This window comes from Siphateles boraxobius, unplaced genomic scaffold (assembly GCF_051911475.1).
Source record: "Siphateles boraxobius isolate OS27281-9 unplaced genomic scaffold, OSU_SipBor_1 1, whole genome shotgun sequence".
Lineage (NCBI taxonomy): Eukaryota > Metazoa > Chordata > Actinopteri > Cypriniformes > Leuciscidae > Siphateles > Siphateles boraxobius.
In genome coordinates, this window is record NW_027508699.1 from 13,623,173 (window position 1) to 13,636,939 (window position 13,767).

The window sequence follows — 13,767 nt, forward strand, 5'->3', positions numbered from 1 at the left end:
TTTTTTCTAGAGCATTTATATATTTTTTTGCAACCGGATTTGTAATTTTGCCTGAAAGGAAGAACAGGTTTTGAAAGAGCACTGTTTTTTCCCCCGCTCTAGCTCCATCGCTCAGAGTCGGGTAAAAACCCAGAGAGGAGTAGAATGACTATGAGCAAATACTTAAATATTCTAGTCCGGGGTGTCCAATTCTACTCCTGGGCCACTGTCCTGTAAAGTTTAGCTCTAACCCTAATTAAACACACCTGAACCAGTTAATCAAGGTATTACTAGGGATACTAGAAACTTCCAGACAGGTGTGTTGAGGCAAGCTGGCGCTAAACTCTGCAAGTTTGGACATAACTGGATAAAATCACTTGTAAAAGTCACACACGAATATCAGTTTACATGCAGCCTTGTCTTGCTCATGTGATTTTGTTCAAATTTAAAGAAAAAAATGTAACTTTTCATGAAATGCAATGTCATTTAAATGCAGATTTCAACTTAATCATGGGCTGTGTGTTTTACGTCATATGAGACGATGTAATTTAGGAGTAAAAGCTAAAATGTAAAAAAAAAATAAAAAAAATTGATGCACAGTGGAGGAAAATGTTTTCTGACGTGCTCCTCCTAAATAGCAAATCCAAAAATCCAAAGTGGCTCAAAAATATTTTGATCTGGTGACTGTGCAGGCCAGGAGATGTTAAACTTCACTTTCGTGTTCATCAAACTATTCTGCCATTCAAGTCTTGCTGTGTGTATTGGTGCATGACCATGCTGATGCTGATACACGACACCCCTTCAGGGTGCAATGTTTGAACCATTAGGTGCACATGGACCTCCAGAATGGTTCGATAGTCCTTGGCAGTAACGGTCCTATTAAGCCCATAGGGAATGCCATGATATTGCAGCCCAAACCATCAGTGATCCACCCATGTGCTTCATTCCGGGCAGCAACAGTCTGGCTGTAAGCCTCTATGAGGCTCCTCCACACCATAACTCCCACAGATATGGGATAGACAGTGAAGTTGGACACATCAGAGAACAATACATGTTTCACATTGACCACTGGCCAAAATATGCACTGTTGGCAACAAAGAAACCCAACATTTGGTATTGGCACGAGTGACCAAAGGTTTTGGTTATAGCAGCCTGACCATGAATATTGACTCTGGAGCTCCTGACGAACAGTTTCGGTGGAAACAGGTGCGCATTTAATTTTGCAGTCAGTTGGACAGCTGTGGTTTTATGTTTTTGGAGACAGTCCAGGTTATACCTGGACATCCCTTTCAGACAGCTTCCTCTTGCGTCGACAGTTGGATGTGGTATGCCGACATTACCCTGGATACCATAGCTCATGATACACCACAAAGACTTGCTGTCCTGTCCACAGATGAGCCAGCAAGACGCAAAACAAAGATTTGTCATCTTTTGAACTCTGATAATGTCTCCCATTATCTAGTGTGGATTGCAATATTTTAGGTCCAGCTGTGCTATTGCTCCGCTAATTCAACCTCCACACTCTGGTCTATCTAATGCAGGGGTGTCCAAACTCGGTCCTGGAGGGCCACTGTCCTGCAGAGTTTAGTTCCAACTTGCCTCAACACACCTGCTTGTAAGTTTTTAGCATGCCTAATGACCTTCAACAGCTAATCAAGACCTTGATTAGCTGTTTCAGGTGTGTTTAATTGGGGTTGGAGCTAAACTCTGCAGGACAGTGGCCCCCCAGGACCGAGTTTGGATACCCCTGATCTAATGGAATGTAAAATCAGTGAATATTGGCCACCAGGCCGCGCGTATAGGCGTCAAACCTATATTGCCAGTGTTTCAGTTTGGCTGTCCAACCCCTGTACCTCGATGATGCAATGTAGCTTGTTGCCACTGGATCGCGCTATAGTCACGCGTGTGAGACATTCAAAACTATCTTCACGGACAGCTTAATTTATCCCGTAGGCTACACAATACACTGACCAAATAAGCGTGCATTCAGGCTCTGCCTATAATGTGTCACATTATAAATGTGCAAGTAACTGCAGTCTTTATTAGCAGAATTGGGCTAGTGTACGTGAATGCAGCATCACAAAGTTAGTAGGCCTACTAAATGTTTTTTTTTTCTAAATTAAATTTAGTCCAATTAAAACAGGAAAATATCGATCTGCAGACCGCTTGTGCGGTCCCAGACTGGATAAATCCACCTTTGTTGATTTTATTTTGTACACCGTTACCCTGCCATTGATGTTGGACTGGCTCACTACAGTGACAGTATGTTGAGCGGTGCGCGCGCTCCGCACGTTTGATGACGCTCCGCTGTAAACATCACTGACGTGTTAGTCGCGTGAGGGAATCTATTAAACTTGGATTTTGGCGAGCGACACCGTATTCTTCAAACCCACCGGCGCCTGCAAACCCAGCAACATACGTCCACGCTGCGATGGCAAGAAAATCCCAAGTCCCGTCTGCTTATTATGGTAAGTTGCTGTTGGAAGCGTTATGTACTATAGCCTACATGTATTCTTCCTTGTGTGGTGTCAGTTTTTCTCCGCATGGATAACTTGTAACATTAATCTTCAATGGAAGGTGTGCTGCAGGAGTGTTCATTCCCATCTGCAATACATGGGAATTAAAGTTTAAAATGTATATTTGCACCAAGACGTGGAAAAAATATGGCCCTTGGGAATTACTGCATGGTTTATGTTAGCCACAACTGCACAAACTGTGATATGCTTAATAAGTGAGAGATTAATCAGAAGTATGATTCATTTTTGAACGTGCCTATATGTATTAGTATGGGTTGTTTACCCTGCAGAAATAGAGGAGGCAGCAACTTTGTGTTGCCAAGGGCATCATGTGCAGTGTTGGCTTTCAGCAAATCATTGAGGAACAGTGGAGACCACAACCTATCACCTTGCTCGTGAGATATTAAAATTAAAAGCACAGGTCACAAATGGAAGTGTGAAAAGACCATCTTCTGTTGTTGCAAATGCTCTTTCCATCCATAATAAAAACAGGATTATTTATACTGTAGGAATTTACAGAAAAATACTATACGTCTTTGGGCTCTTGTCGTGTTGTCGGTTTGCAGAAGCAAGTGTACCTGTATTTTAAATGGTCAACCATCTGATAACCAGCATGAGGTTTCGGATGTATGCATTCATGCTTACTGTCATATGTTTGAAATATGCACAATGGATATTAAAATCATTGCTCTGGCTTAAAAGTCCAACAGAATTCAATTTCTTATACTATAGTAAAAATGAAGAGATGCTTGAGTCACCGTTTGTGGTTCCTTGGATTGTGACATTTGCAGAAGCCTCTAGAGCAGGGGTTCCCCAATTTTTTGTAATTTTTTTTCCAGCCAAACACCTTAGGCATAAAAATATATATATATTTGAAGTACCCCCTAAGATTTTAAGTTAATATTTAATTAATTTAATGACACACTTGCATGTTCACAATTTTTTGATGTTGGTTAAGTCACATGAAGTGCAAGCAAATAAATAAAATAATGTAAGTACTGTACGTGTTTATATATTGCATTCAACTAGAATGATAATAATAATAATTATTATATTATTATTAGTGCTGTAAAATTGATTAATCATGGTTAATTGCATCTAACATAAAAGTTTGTTATATGTACACACAAATATAAATGTATGAATAATATATAAGTAATATAATATATATATTATATAAACATACTTTTTGGCCGGAAACTAGTTAATTTACTTTATAAAGTTTTAAATTTGATTATTTTTCTTACACAAACACTTTGCTTCAGAAGGCCTTTATTAACCCCCGTTTACAATGGATAGATGCACGTTTTTGAGCTTCAATCTGTTGGTTGCAATCCTATACCATTATAAAGTTTGGAATAGCCAGGACATTTTTTTAATATAACTCTGATTGTATTCAGCAGAAAGAAGAAAGTCATGATGGCTTGAGGGTAAGTAAATCATGGGCTGATTTTCATTTTAAAGTGAACTACTCCTTTAAAGTCTCCATTTTCAAACTTCAATACCCTCAAGCTTTTAAAAAAATTGAATCCTTGTGCTTTTATTTTGGTGGAATACTTCTGAAATGGTGTAAAAATTCTCCCCAAATATTGGAAATCATGCAAATGTGTAAATAGAGGAAACCTAGCGCACGTTACGTTCCAAAATGCAAATTAGACTTTCAGCACATGCAGAAATGGAGTTGTGAACACGCCAATCACAAACTGCTCGCGTAAACGCAGTGATGATATATCACCAAAACATATGCTATTACCATTGCACTTGTGTTGCTTTTTGTGAAATCTTTAAGATATGCAGTATAACTTAACTTCTTAACGTTTTGTAACACAGAGCTCCAAAATGTGTGCAAAATTTTGGTAGGCAAGTTTAATACAGTCCTCAAATGCACATCTTCCAACATCATGACAATTCAAAGATTCAGGGCCTGTTTTTGTTCGTTTTAATCGTGTTTTATGTGGCTGCACATCTGTGACCGTGGTTATTATGCTCAGTGGAATCATTTGTAATGCTGTACTGATGCTGGGAATATAACCTACACATTCTCCTTCATATTTCGATTAACCATGGTAAAGCTCTCTACTGTTATTGTCGTTTAGCCTCGCTTGCTCCTAAATCACTTCAGTTTGACGCCATTACTCATGTGTCACTGGGAGATGTAATTAAATTTGTGCTTGATCCAGAAACCAGACAGATTAGACATCTAATCTGTGCATACTTGCGGACATGGCTTTGATAGATCCATGTAAATGTGAAACAGATTTATTTGAATGCACAAAACTTTTAGAATGATGTCATTTAGAATTAAAGTTAAAGTCTCAGATGTGAGTTATGACATTTTACAGGATATTTTGTGATGTATTTTTCATAGCTGTTGTGAATTCTAAAATGGCATACAGGAACTTGCTGACCCTTTTACCATAATATTTATATAAGGAATAAATATGCAGGTTGGGAGCAAAATCCTTAGAAAAGGTCACTTGGTTTCCTAACCCGCTGCATTTGCATGCTAAATTTTGTTGTTATCCTACTTTTTTGTTTTATTTATTTATGGCAGACTGACCGCAGAAAAGCTTTCGGTTTCTCATTTAAATACAAATCCGTGCTCAAATGAAAGTTACATCCAAGCACACTCTTAGTAAAAAGAGTGAATTTTTCACTTTTTTAGAAAAAAAGGTTCAATGGGTTCCCCTAGGGTTCTTGACTCAAAGAACCCTTTATGCAGGTTCTATATCAGGAGAAATGTCTTAAATGATTGCATCACACTGTTTACTGGGATATTTACATTTTTTATAATGATAAAGTATGTTTACGAGCTGTTTAATTCATGAATTTAATTAAAATTCAAAGTTAACTAAATACATTAATTGAAACTAAATCAATAAAATGATCCCATGATGGGAACCCCTAAAAGGTTCGATGAAGTAGCAGATAGAACCCTTTAAGGTTCTCTAAAGAACTTTTTCTTTCAAGGGTATGTTTACACGACAAAGATGTACCAAAAAAACGGAAACGTTTTTCCTTTGAGTTTTTCGCGTGCAAACGACAACGCCGTCATAACGATCCCCGTTCACACTGATTTGTGAAAACGATTAAAAACTCTGTATTCTGCTGTCAGACCAGTAGTTGGCGACGTCACTTTGTAAAGAAACACTATGCGCCTAAAGACTGAACATGCAGTAATATGCATGTGCATGACATCACCGTTTTCACACATTCGCGTTTTTGTAGTTAACACCAGGGCAATTACGGTATCATTTTCAAACTTGCACTTTGAAAACCGTTTTTTTTTTATTAAAACGCCATTGTCGTGTAAATGAAAGGCCAAAGCGCATAAAAAGTTTTCCGTTGAAAATGGTGTCGTGTAAACGGAGTGTCGGTTATAAATAAATTATTAAAAGACTGGATATTCAGATCTAAATAGGTGAGTAGGTACGACACAAACTAATAGTGAGTAACTAAACTTCATAGATAAAGCTGTTTGAGATGTTCTTACTTTTCTGCAGGATTAGATTTATTTGATCACAAACAGCAGAAGTGCAGATAGGAGCTTGAAAATTAAACTCATCCGTTAATGCTACGAAATAAACAGATGCTATGCGACTGAGGGCCTCGAATTCTGTATATTCTGTTTGCTGGGAATTGTGACAGGTGCGCTGATAAATGATGTGCAACTCATCTGCAAAAAGATCATTGTCAAAGTGACTGCTGGGAATGCTGGGAAATGCTCTCGTCATTAGCTTCACTACAGTATGCGGTGTTAAAGCCTTTAAGCTAAGGAGAAACAAGTAGTGTCTATTTTTAGTTGGACTGCAGTAAAGTCAATGAATAATTCAGCAGGGCAAATTTGGGACCAGAGGATAAAATTTTTATGATGTGCCATCACTAAGTGATGTGATAAGCCATAGCCATAGCCAAGGCTGAGAAATCTTAAATGGGAGTCAATTACTTCGTCATGGTCAGGAGTTAGTGAAACCGATGTTTGAAACGTAAGCCTTTGTTTTGTTTTTTTTTTGTTTTTTTTTGAGGACTGGTTCTGTTCATGAAATGAAATGTAATAAATTGAATGTCTGTACCAGTTAGCAATGTTTTGGTCTCTTTTGTAACTGTAGTCTTTTGAAAGAGCTTATGATTGTGAGTCGAGTTCATTGCATGAGGATGATATACGTAGAAGAATATAGCTTCAAAGAGAAATACACTACCGTTCAAAAGTTTGGGGTTGGAAATGGGTTTAATGTTTTTGAAAGAAAGTCTCTTATTATCACCAAGGCTGCATTTGTTTATTTTTAATCAAAAATACAGTAATATTGTGAAAATGATTACAGTTTAAAATAGCTGTTTTCTATTTGAATATATTTTAAAATGTGATTTATTCCTGTGATCAAAGCTGAATTTTCTGCATCATTACTCATTTAGTATCACATGACCCTTCAGAAATCATTCTAATATGATGATTTGATGCTCAAGAAACATTTCTAAAAATGATCAAGATTGAAAACATTTTTTGGAAACCGTGATATTTTGAGGATTCTTTGTTGAGTATAAAGTTCAAAAGAATAGCAGTTATTTGAAATATTTTGTAACATTAAAAATGTCTTTATTGTCACTTTTGATCCATTTAACACATCCTTGCTGAAAAACGCCCAAACTTTTTGAACGGTAGTGCACATCATATAGGCAGGTACAATATGGTCTTCTCCATCACAAAATAAAATGGGACCAAATATGTCACTGGCACATATACAGATGCCATTTTGAATTTTGCCAATTGCTTTTTACCTTTTTTATTGTCAGTCAAGGAAGATTCAAACCCTCAATCTCTGGTGAGCCACATCAGATCATATGCACAAAGTCTTAGAATTGCCCCTGTTGAGTAACAAGGGTTGAAAATATCTTTGGTAGTGTTGTGTTGTTTAGTAGCACTATGTCTCTTGTGATGTGTCATTTGCTGAGGTCAACCTCTATTTTGATTGTTTTAAAATCAAAACAACAGCTTAATACTATCCTCTTCAAGCAAGTATGAAAACATAATCGTTCTTTGGCTGTTACAATCACTACCCATCACTGGGCTTCTGTTACTGAAGATAATCGAGAGGAAAGCAAACGAATGTTACTTCTTCTTTGTCAGCCAGGTCTTATCTCGCTTTAGCCAAAGCCAGACAGTTGCATTCCTGGGCTGTCAGAAGGAGATAATCCAGCCTGTCAGCTTCCTTGCCACTGTGGTACAGTGCTTTTCTAAACTGGGCCATTTTTCCCAGCTGCTGGAAATCCATATGAAAGATACGAGAACGGTGCGTCCCGCATTACAACTTTGTTATCCCTATATTCACTTGCAGCATTTTGTTGCTTAATGCTTAATTTTTCATTTATTTAGGCAAAATAGCATCAAATATCTCTGAGATATTGATTATCGACCATAACATGAAATTAATTATCAGCTTATTGGTAACAGCTACAATTGGTATCGGTGCATCCCTACCTTTTTCTCTTTGCAAAGCGAATTTGTTGTATGGAATTGAAATCCAAATATTGTGTTCCTTTATACATTTTGCAAGAGTTTCAGTATGCTTTCTAAAATAGTTACTCTAAAAACTACAAATAAATGTATAATTAGGCAGAAACAAGAAAAGTAAGAAGCCAATGTGCAATGATTTTTCATATTCACACAGCAGGTAGAAACATTCGCTCTAGGTTCATAGGGTGCATGTACTGCACGTTTACCATCCCTCCAGTCCTTGACTTGACAATGAATCATGTCATCTGAGCATAAAGCCTCTGTATTTGCATCTTCTGCGGGATGAATATTTCAGACATCTTTCATTGTTAATACATATCATTCCTCTTTTATAGAGGGCAGACAAGAGCTCTGTTTGAGAGAGTGGGTGAGAGAATAAGCTTCTGCCCTTGAACTGCTACCATATTATCAGGTCCTCGAGGGTGGCCTTCAGTGTTTGCTAGCACTTCATTGATTTAGCAAGAGCGGTCCCACATATCACACCTTCATCACAAAAGGGGGAGTGGGGTATCGAGGTTAAAAAAATGTCTTTGATTAAAATCCAACGTTTGTTGTTAGTGTAACTTAATGCAAACTACAAACTTTAAATGTGTAGGCTAAATATTCACAACTCATATCACATATTTCTGAGTGTAATGCAATATTCAGTGAGGAAAAATACAATCATTGCAGTAGTTGTGTCATGCAGTAATGGTAAGTTTGTTTCAACTCTTTGATTCAAATCTTTTGAGTCACCAAAAAGATTGGTTCAGAATTATTCACTGATTCGTTGAGTCTCTTTCTGCATGTTACACCCTTCCCAGTTCATATAGTTTGTTTACGAAGTAGAAGTCTCATTCAGATGCCGATACAGTGAAAAGAGTGTATTCAGTAAATCAAGCAGCCAGTGAAATGCCGATCAGTCCTGCACTAGACATTCTATTTATTCATGCTATTGTCAATCTTGAAAGCAGAAGTCAAGTGATCGAGAATGATTTGTTAACAAACTAATTACTGTTAGTACACTGACGAATCGCGTGCAAGAGGCCCAGCAAGTGTTACACTGACAAAAAAGAAAACTGATTACAGTATAAATGTGTTAATTGGTTAACAGTAAGTTACCGTACAATATATGCAACTTTACTGTAAAATACGGTCAAATGTATGTTTTTTTACAATTAAAGACTAGGAATTACTGTATAGTTTACAGTGAAAAACAGTAAAATGACATCACATATGCTTATATTTTATTTAAGTATTTTTGTTCCTTCTTATTTTTGTCATCTGTAATGTACTTTAGGGTGATTTGTGTTATATTGTCTGTAATTTAGTTAATGTTTATTGCATTATTTAAGTGTCATGTGAGTTGGTGTCATTTTGTGTGTATGACCCTGTGCATTGTCTATAGTGTTTGCAGGGTTTTATGGACACTTCAGTTAAGATGAACTAATAAAAAAATATTATGGTGATATCAGTAAATTTTAAGGTAAAAAAAAGCAGATTTTGGTGGTTCAAGTAGATTTGACATATTAACATTATTTCACTTAATGAAATATGGTTATGAGCTGTAAAATGTACAGGCACCAATATGCCATCCTGTAATACCGGAAACATTGTTGTTATATTTTTCATGTTTTTTTTCTCCATAAAGTCACGATTTTTGATTTTTTGAAAGTTTAATTTCATGTTAGGCACTAAAACAATTTGGTTTCATTTCAAAGCTGGAAAGTCACTGAGATGGTCACTAGACCTGAAGTAAAGGTTACATTATCATTGTGGCAAGAACACACTTGCAGTATGGCTTACTGTATAATTAAGTATCATTATCCTCCTCCTTTCTTCATCTTCATAGCTCTTCTGGAGCAGCAGCTGGTTTAGTGTAAACTTCACTCATAATTCAGTTGGAGTTTTAGCAGTCCATCCAGGGCGATAGCTCACTGGCTGAAGTTAACTTTTAAGGCGTCAGCACCTGACTCAGTTATGGGGCCTGGCATGGGAGATAAACTCTAGAGATCATGAATATGTAAGGTCTCATGTTTTAGAGTCACACACACAAAGAAGCCATGCTTATAAAAAAGAAATGGGGTCTGAGTGTAAGGCAGAGTCTGTGCTGGAGTGTGATGCTGTGTGTGTTTGGGAAGCATTTTGCCTTTCAGTGTCAGTTGGTGTGTTGCCGTTGAGTGTAAGTGAATTCATTTTTGATGAGCTGTATCTTGATTTCACTCGGTACACATTAATCTGACTTTAAAAATGTAAAGGACTTGTTACACAGAATTTGAATAAGGTGTTAATAATCCATTGCTTACCATTATTTAGGGCACCATTAAATAGGGCACTGTTTGAGGGGACAGCCATTTGTAGTGGTGTCCGAAACCATAGTGGACGTCCTCGAGTGCACTCATTCATTCCCACAATGCACCGCAATAATGAGTGTACAACCAATGTCAATGGCTAGAGAATACCCATAATGCACTGTGACGGTCACACTGTATAAATTCCCACGTCTCGCCAGAAAATGGCGCCCTCTGGTGAATCATCCATCCATCCATCCATCCATCCATTTTCCAAACCACTGGTCCAATGTGGCTTTAGTTTAATTAAGGTTTATACATGCTAGTTTCCTTGACAGAGTTTAAGATAGATCTTTTCATTACTACTGGAGCTGCTAGTTTGCTAATTTTGAAATGATTATTAAACAGCAAGCACAAACAATGCAAAAGTGGCAGCCCTTCCAGCACACTCAGTGTCCGAATTCACTCACTCGTTTTCATTCACTCCTTCAAGTGGACTATATTAGTGGAGTAATGTAGGGAATAGTGAATAAGTGTATAGTGGGCAATTTTGAACACAGCATTAGTAATCCTGAAGATATTGATTAGCTTGTTCAGGTGTTTGATTAGGGTCGGAGCTAATCTCTGCAGGAAAGCGGCACTCCAAGACCAACGTTGCCCAACCCCGCAGTAGATCATTTGTGTGGTCAGGCACTGATATTGGACGAAAAGGCAATCTTCATTCCAGTTCATCCCGAAAGTATTTAGTGGGGTTGAGGTCAGAGCTCTGTGCAGGCCAGTCAAGTTCTTCCACACCAAACTCATCCAACCATGTGTTTATGGATCTTGCTTTGTGCACTGGGGCAAAGTGATGCTGGAATAGAAAATGGCCTTCCCAAACTGTTACCACAAAGTTGGAAGCATAGTATTGTCCAAAATGTCTTGGTATGCTGAAGTATTGAGATTTTTCTTAACTGGAAATAAGGGGTCTAGCCCAATCCCTGAAAAACAGCCCCATACCATTATCCCTCCTCCACCAAACTTTACAGTTGGCACAATGGAGTCAGCCAGATAACGTTCTCCTGGCATTCGCCAAACCCAGACTCGTCTTTTTGTCACCCCACAGAGAACACATTTCCACTGCGCCAGAGTCCAGTGCTTTACGTCACTCCATCCGACGCTTTGCATTGTACTTGGTGATGTGTGGCCTGCATGCAGCTGATCGGCCATGGAAACCCATTCCATGAAGCTCCGGCCACACACTTTTTGTGCTGATATTAATGCCAGTGGAAGTTTAAAACTCTTCAGCTATGGAATCAGCATAGATTGGCTACTTTTACACACCATGCGCCTCAGCACTCGGTGACCTTGTTCTGTGACTTTACGTGGTCTTCCGCTTCACGGCTGAGTGAGTTGATGCTGTTCCTAAACACTGTAACAACGTCACCTTAAAATAAAGTGTAATCGAATAAAGTTTGTTCATAACTTTGAGAGAATCTTGCCAGAACATTAGCCAAATGTAATATGATAGTGATGCAGTGAAATTCCAGCAACCGAAAATATTCTGCAAAAACAGCAAAAGACACAAAAATCATTGACCGAAACAGTGGCGTTTAAAGGGTTAGTTTACCCAAAAAATTTACTTCTGTCATTAATTACTCACCCTCATGTCATTCCAAACCCGTAAGCCATTTGTTCATCTTTGGAACACAAATGAAGATAATTTTGATGAAATCTGAGAGACAGCTCCAGCTCCATAGACAGCTACGTCTTTGCAACTTTCAAGGACCAGGAAGGTAGCAAAAGCCATCGTTAAAATAGTCCATGTAACTACAGTGGTTCCAATGTAATGTTATAAAGCGAAGAGAATACTATTTGTGCGCAAAAAACAAACAAAAATAACAACTTTATTCAAAAATTTCTTCTCTTCTGAGTCAGATCTCCTACGCTAATCGCATAGTAAACAGTGCAGCACTTCCAGGTTCTACGTCAGGGTTCTACGTTGGCTAATTATTGGCCAACGCTGATCACGTGGGCGCCACAACACGTGCACCCACAATGGTGAGCCGGCGTTTTCACATAGAACCCGAAAGTGCAGCACTGTTTACAATGTGAATAGCGTACGTAGGAGATCTTACAGAGAAGAGTTGAATAAAGTTGTTTTTTTTTGCACACAAAAATGATATTCTTGTCACTACATAATAAGGGTGTCACGATTTCGATTTTAAATCGAAATCGATTGAAATTAATTCACAAACTCAAAAATCGAAATAAAAAATAGTATCGTCGATACTGCCACGCCCCCATGTCGCGCCCGTGATGGAAAGTTCGGATCGTTTTACTGACTCTATTGTTCAATCTCGTTCATCAAAATTAACTAATCTTTTTTCTAGTCATTTCAGGGGCTTTAAATATTATACTTTTAACAGGCAAATTCCCCGAACACATCCAACGCAATCTTGATCATATTCTGAATTAAGAAATCATTATAATGCAGACAAAAGTAATTTACAGGGAACATTAATACTTGACCTTCCGAGTCTTTTGTTCATTTGTCGCGTGACAGAGGCAATGAATGGATCGTTCATGAACGACTCATCACGGCGCGGGAAAAAAACACACGTGTTGAAAGGCTGTGAGTCCTCTAACTTGGATTCTATGCCCGAGCCCGAACTTGGCCGATATTTCCCGTCACTATCCTCGGGCCGGGCTCTTGATCTATAGACGTGCACTCCCAATGCAATAGTGCGGCGCGGGACTAGATTTGATGGCCGAGTGCGAAGGCGGCCGGTAATGCACTCACTCTGTGTGTGCGGGAGAATAAAAAGTTTCGCGGGACTCCCGCAAACTAGAAATATCTATGAATAAAACATATAAAAACTAATAAATTTTTTTCATCTCTTGCAGAAAAGCAACAAGAACAACTATAACAAAATAGAAACGATTTACAGGCCAGAGTTTCTATTTATAACATGTTTGCAGCGTTGAGCGATTTAGCCAATCACAGACATATGTGTTGATTTCTTGAACGCAATGACCAATCAGAAGCATTTAAGATAGACTCTCCTCACCGCTCAAAACGGACTTTTTGTTCAGTGCTGAATTCTGTAAGCTGGCAAATCCTCTAATTATAACAAACAAAGTGTAGGCTAGATATTATGAAAGATTCATTGTGCAGTCAGCTTCACTGATAATAACAGAGATGTGTGAGATTGCGATGAACTGATGTCAGCTTTTTAGGAGCAACAGCAACCTGTGCTTAAAAAAAAAAATCGAGAATCGAATCTAACCGTGACCTTAGAATCGAAAATGTAATCGAATCGAGGATTTGGAGAATCGTGACACCCCTACTACATAATATTAAATTTGAACTACTGTGGTCACATGGACTATTTTAACAATGTCTTTACTAACTTTCTGGGCCTTGAGTTGCAATGACGTTGCTGTCTATGGAGGGATCAGAAAGCTTACGAAGAGTAATTAGACAGAATTTTCATTTTTGGGTGAACTA

The 13,767-nt window shown here is 38.1% G+C and overlaps 1 protein-coding gene across 1 annotated transcript in view; it reads left to right on the forward strand.

Moving 5' to 3' along the window:
* Positions 1-2,102: 2,102 nt before the first annotated feature.
* slc44a5a (solute carrier family 44 member 5a) overlaps positions 2,103-13,767 on the forward strand; it is a 94,095-nt gene continuing 82,430 nt past the window's right edge. Inside the window, exon 1 of the mRNA XM_077217840.1 lies at positions 2,103-2,447. Coding sequence (XP_077073955.1) covers positions 2,411-2,447 — 37 coding nt within the window. The 5' untranslated portion in view covers positions 2,103-2,410. The remainder of the gene's footprint in view (positions 2,448-13,767) is intronic.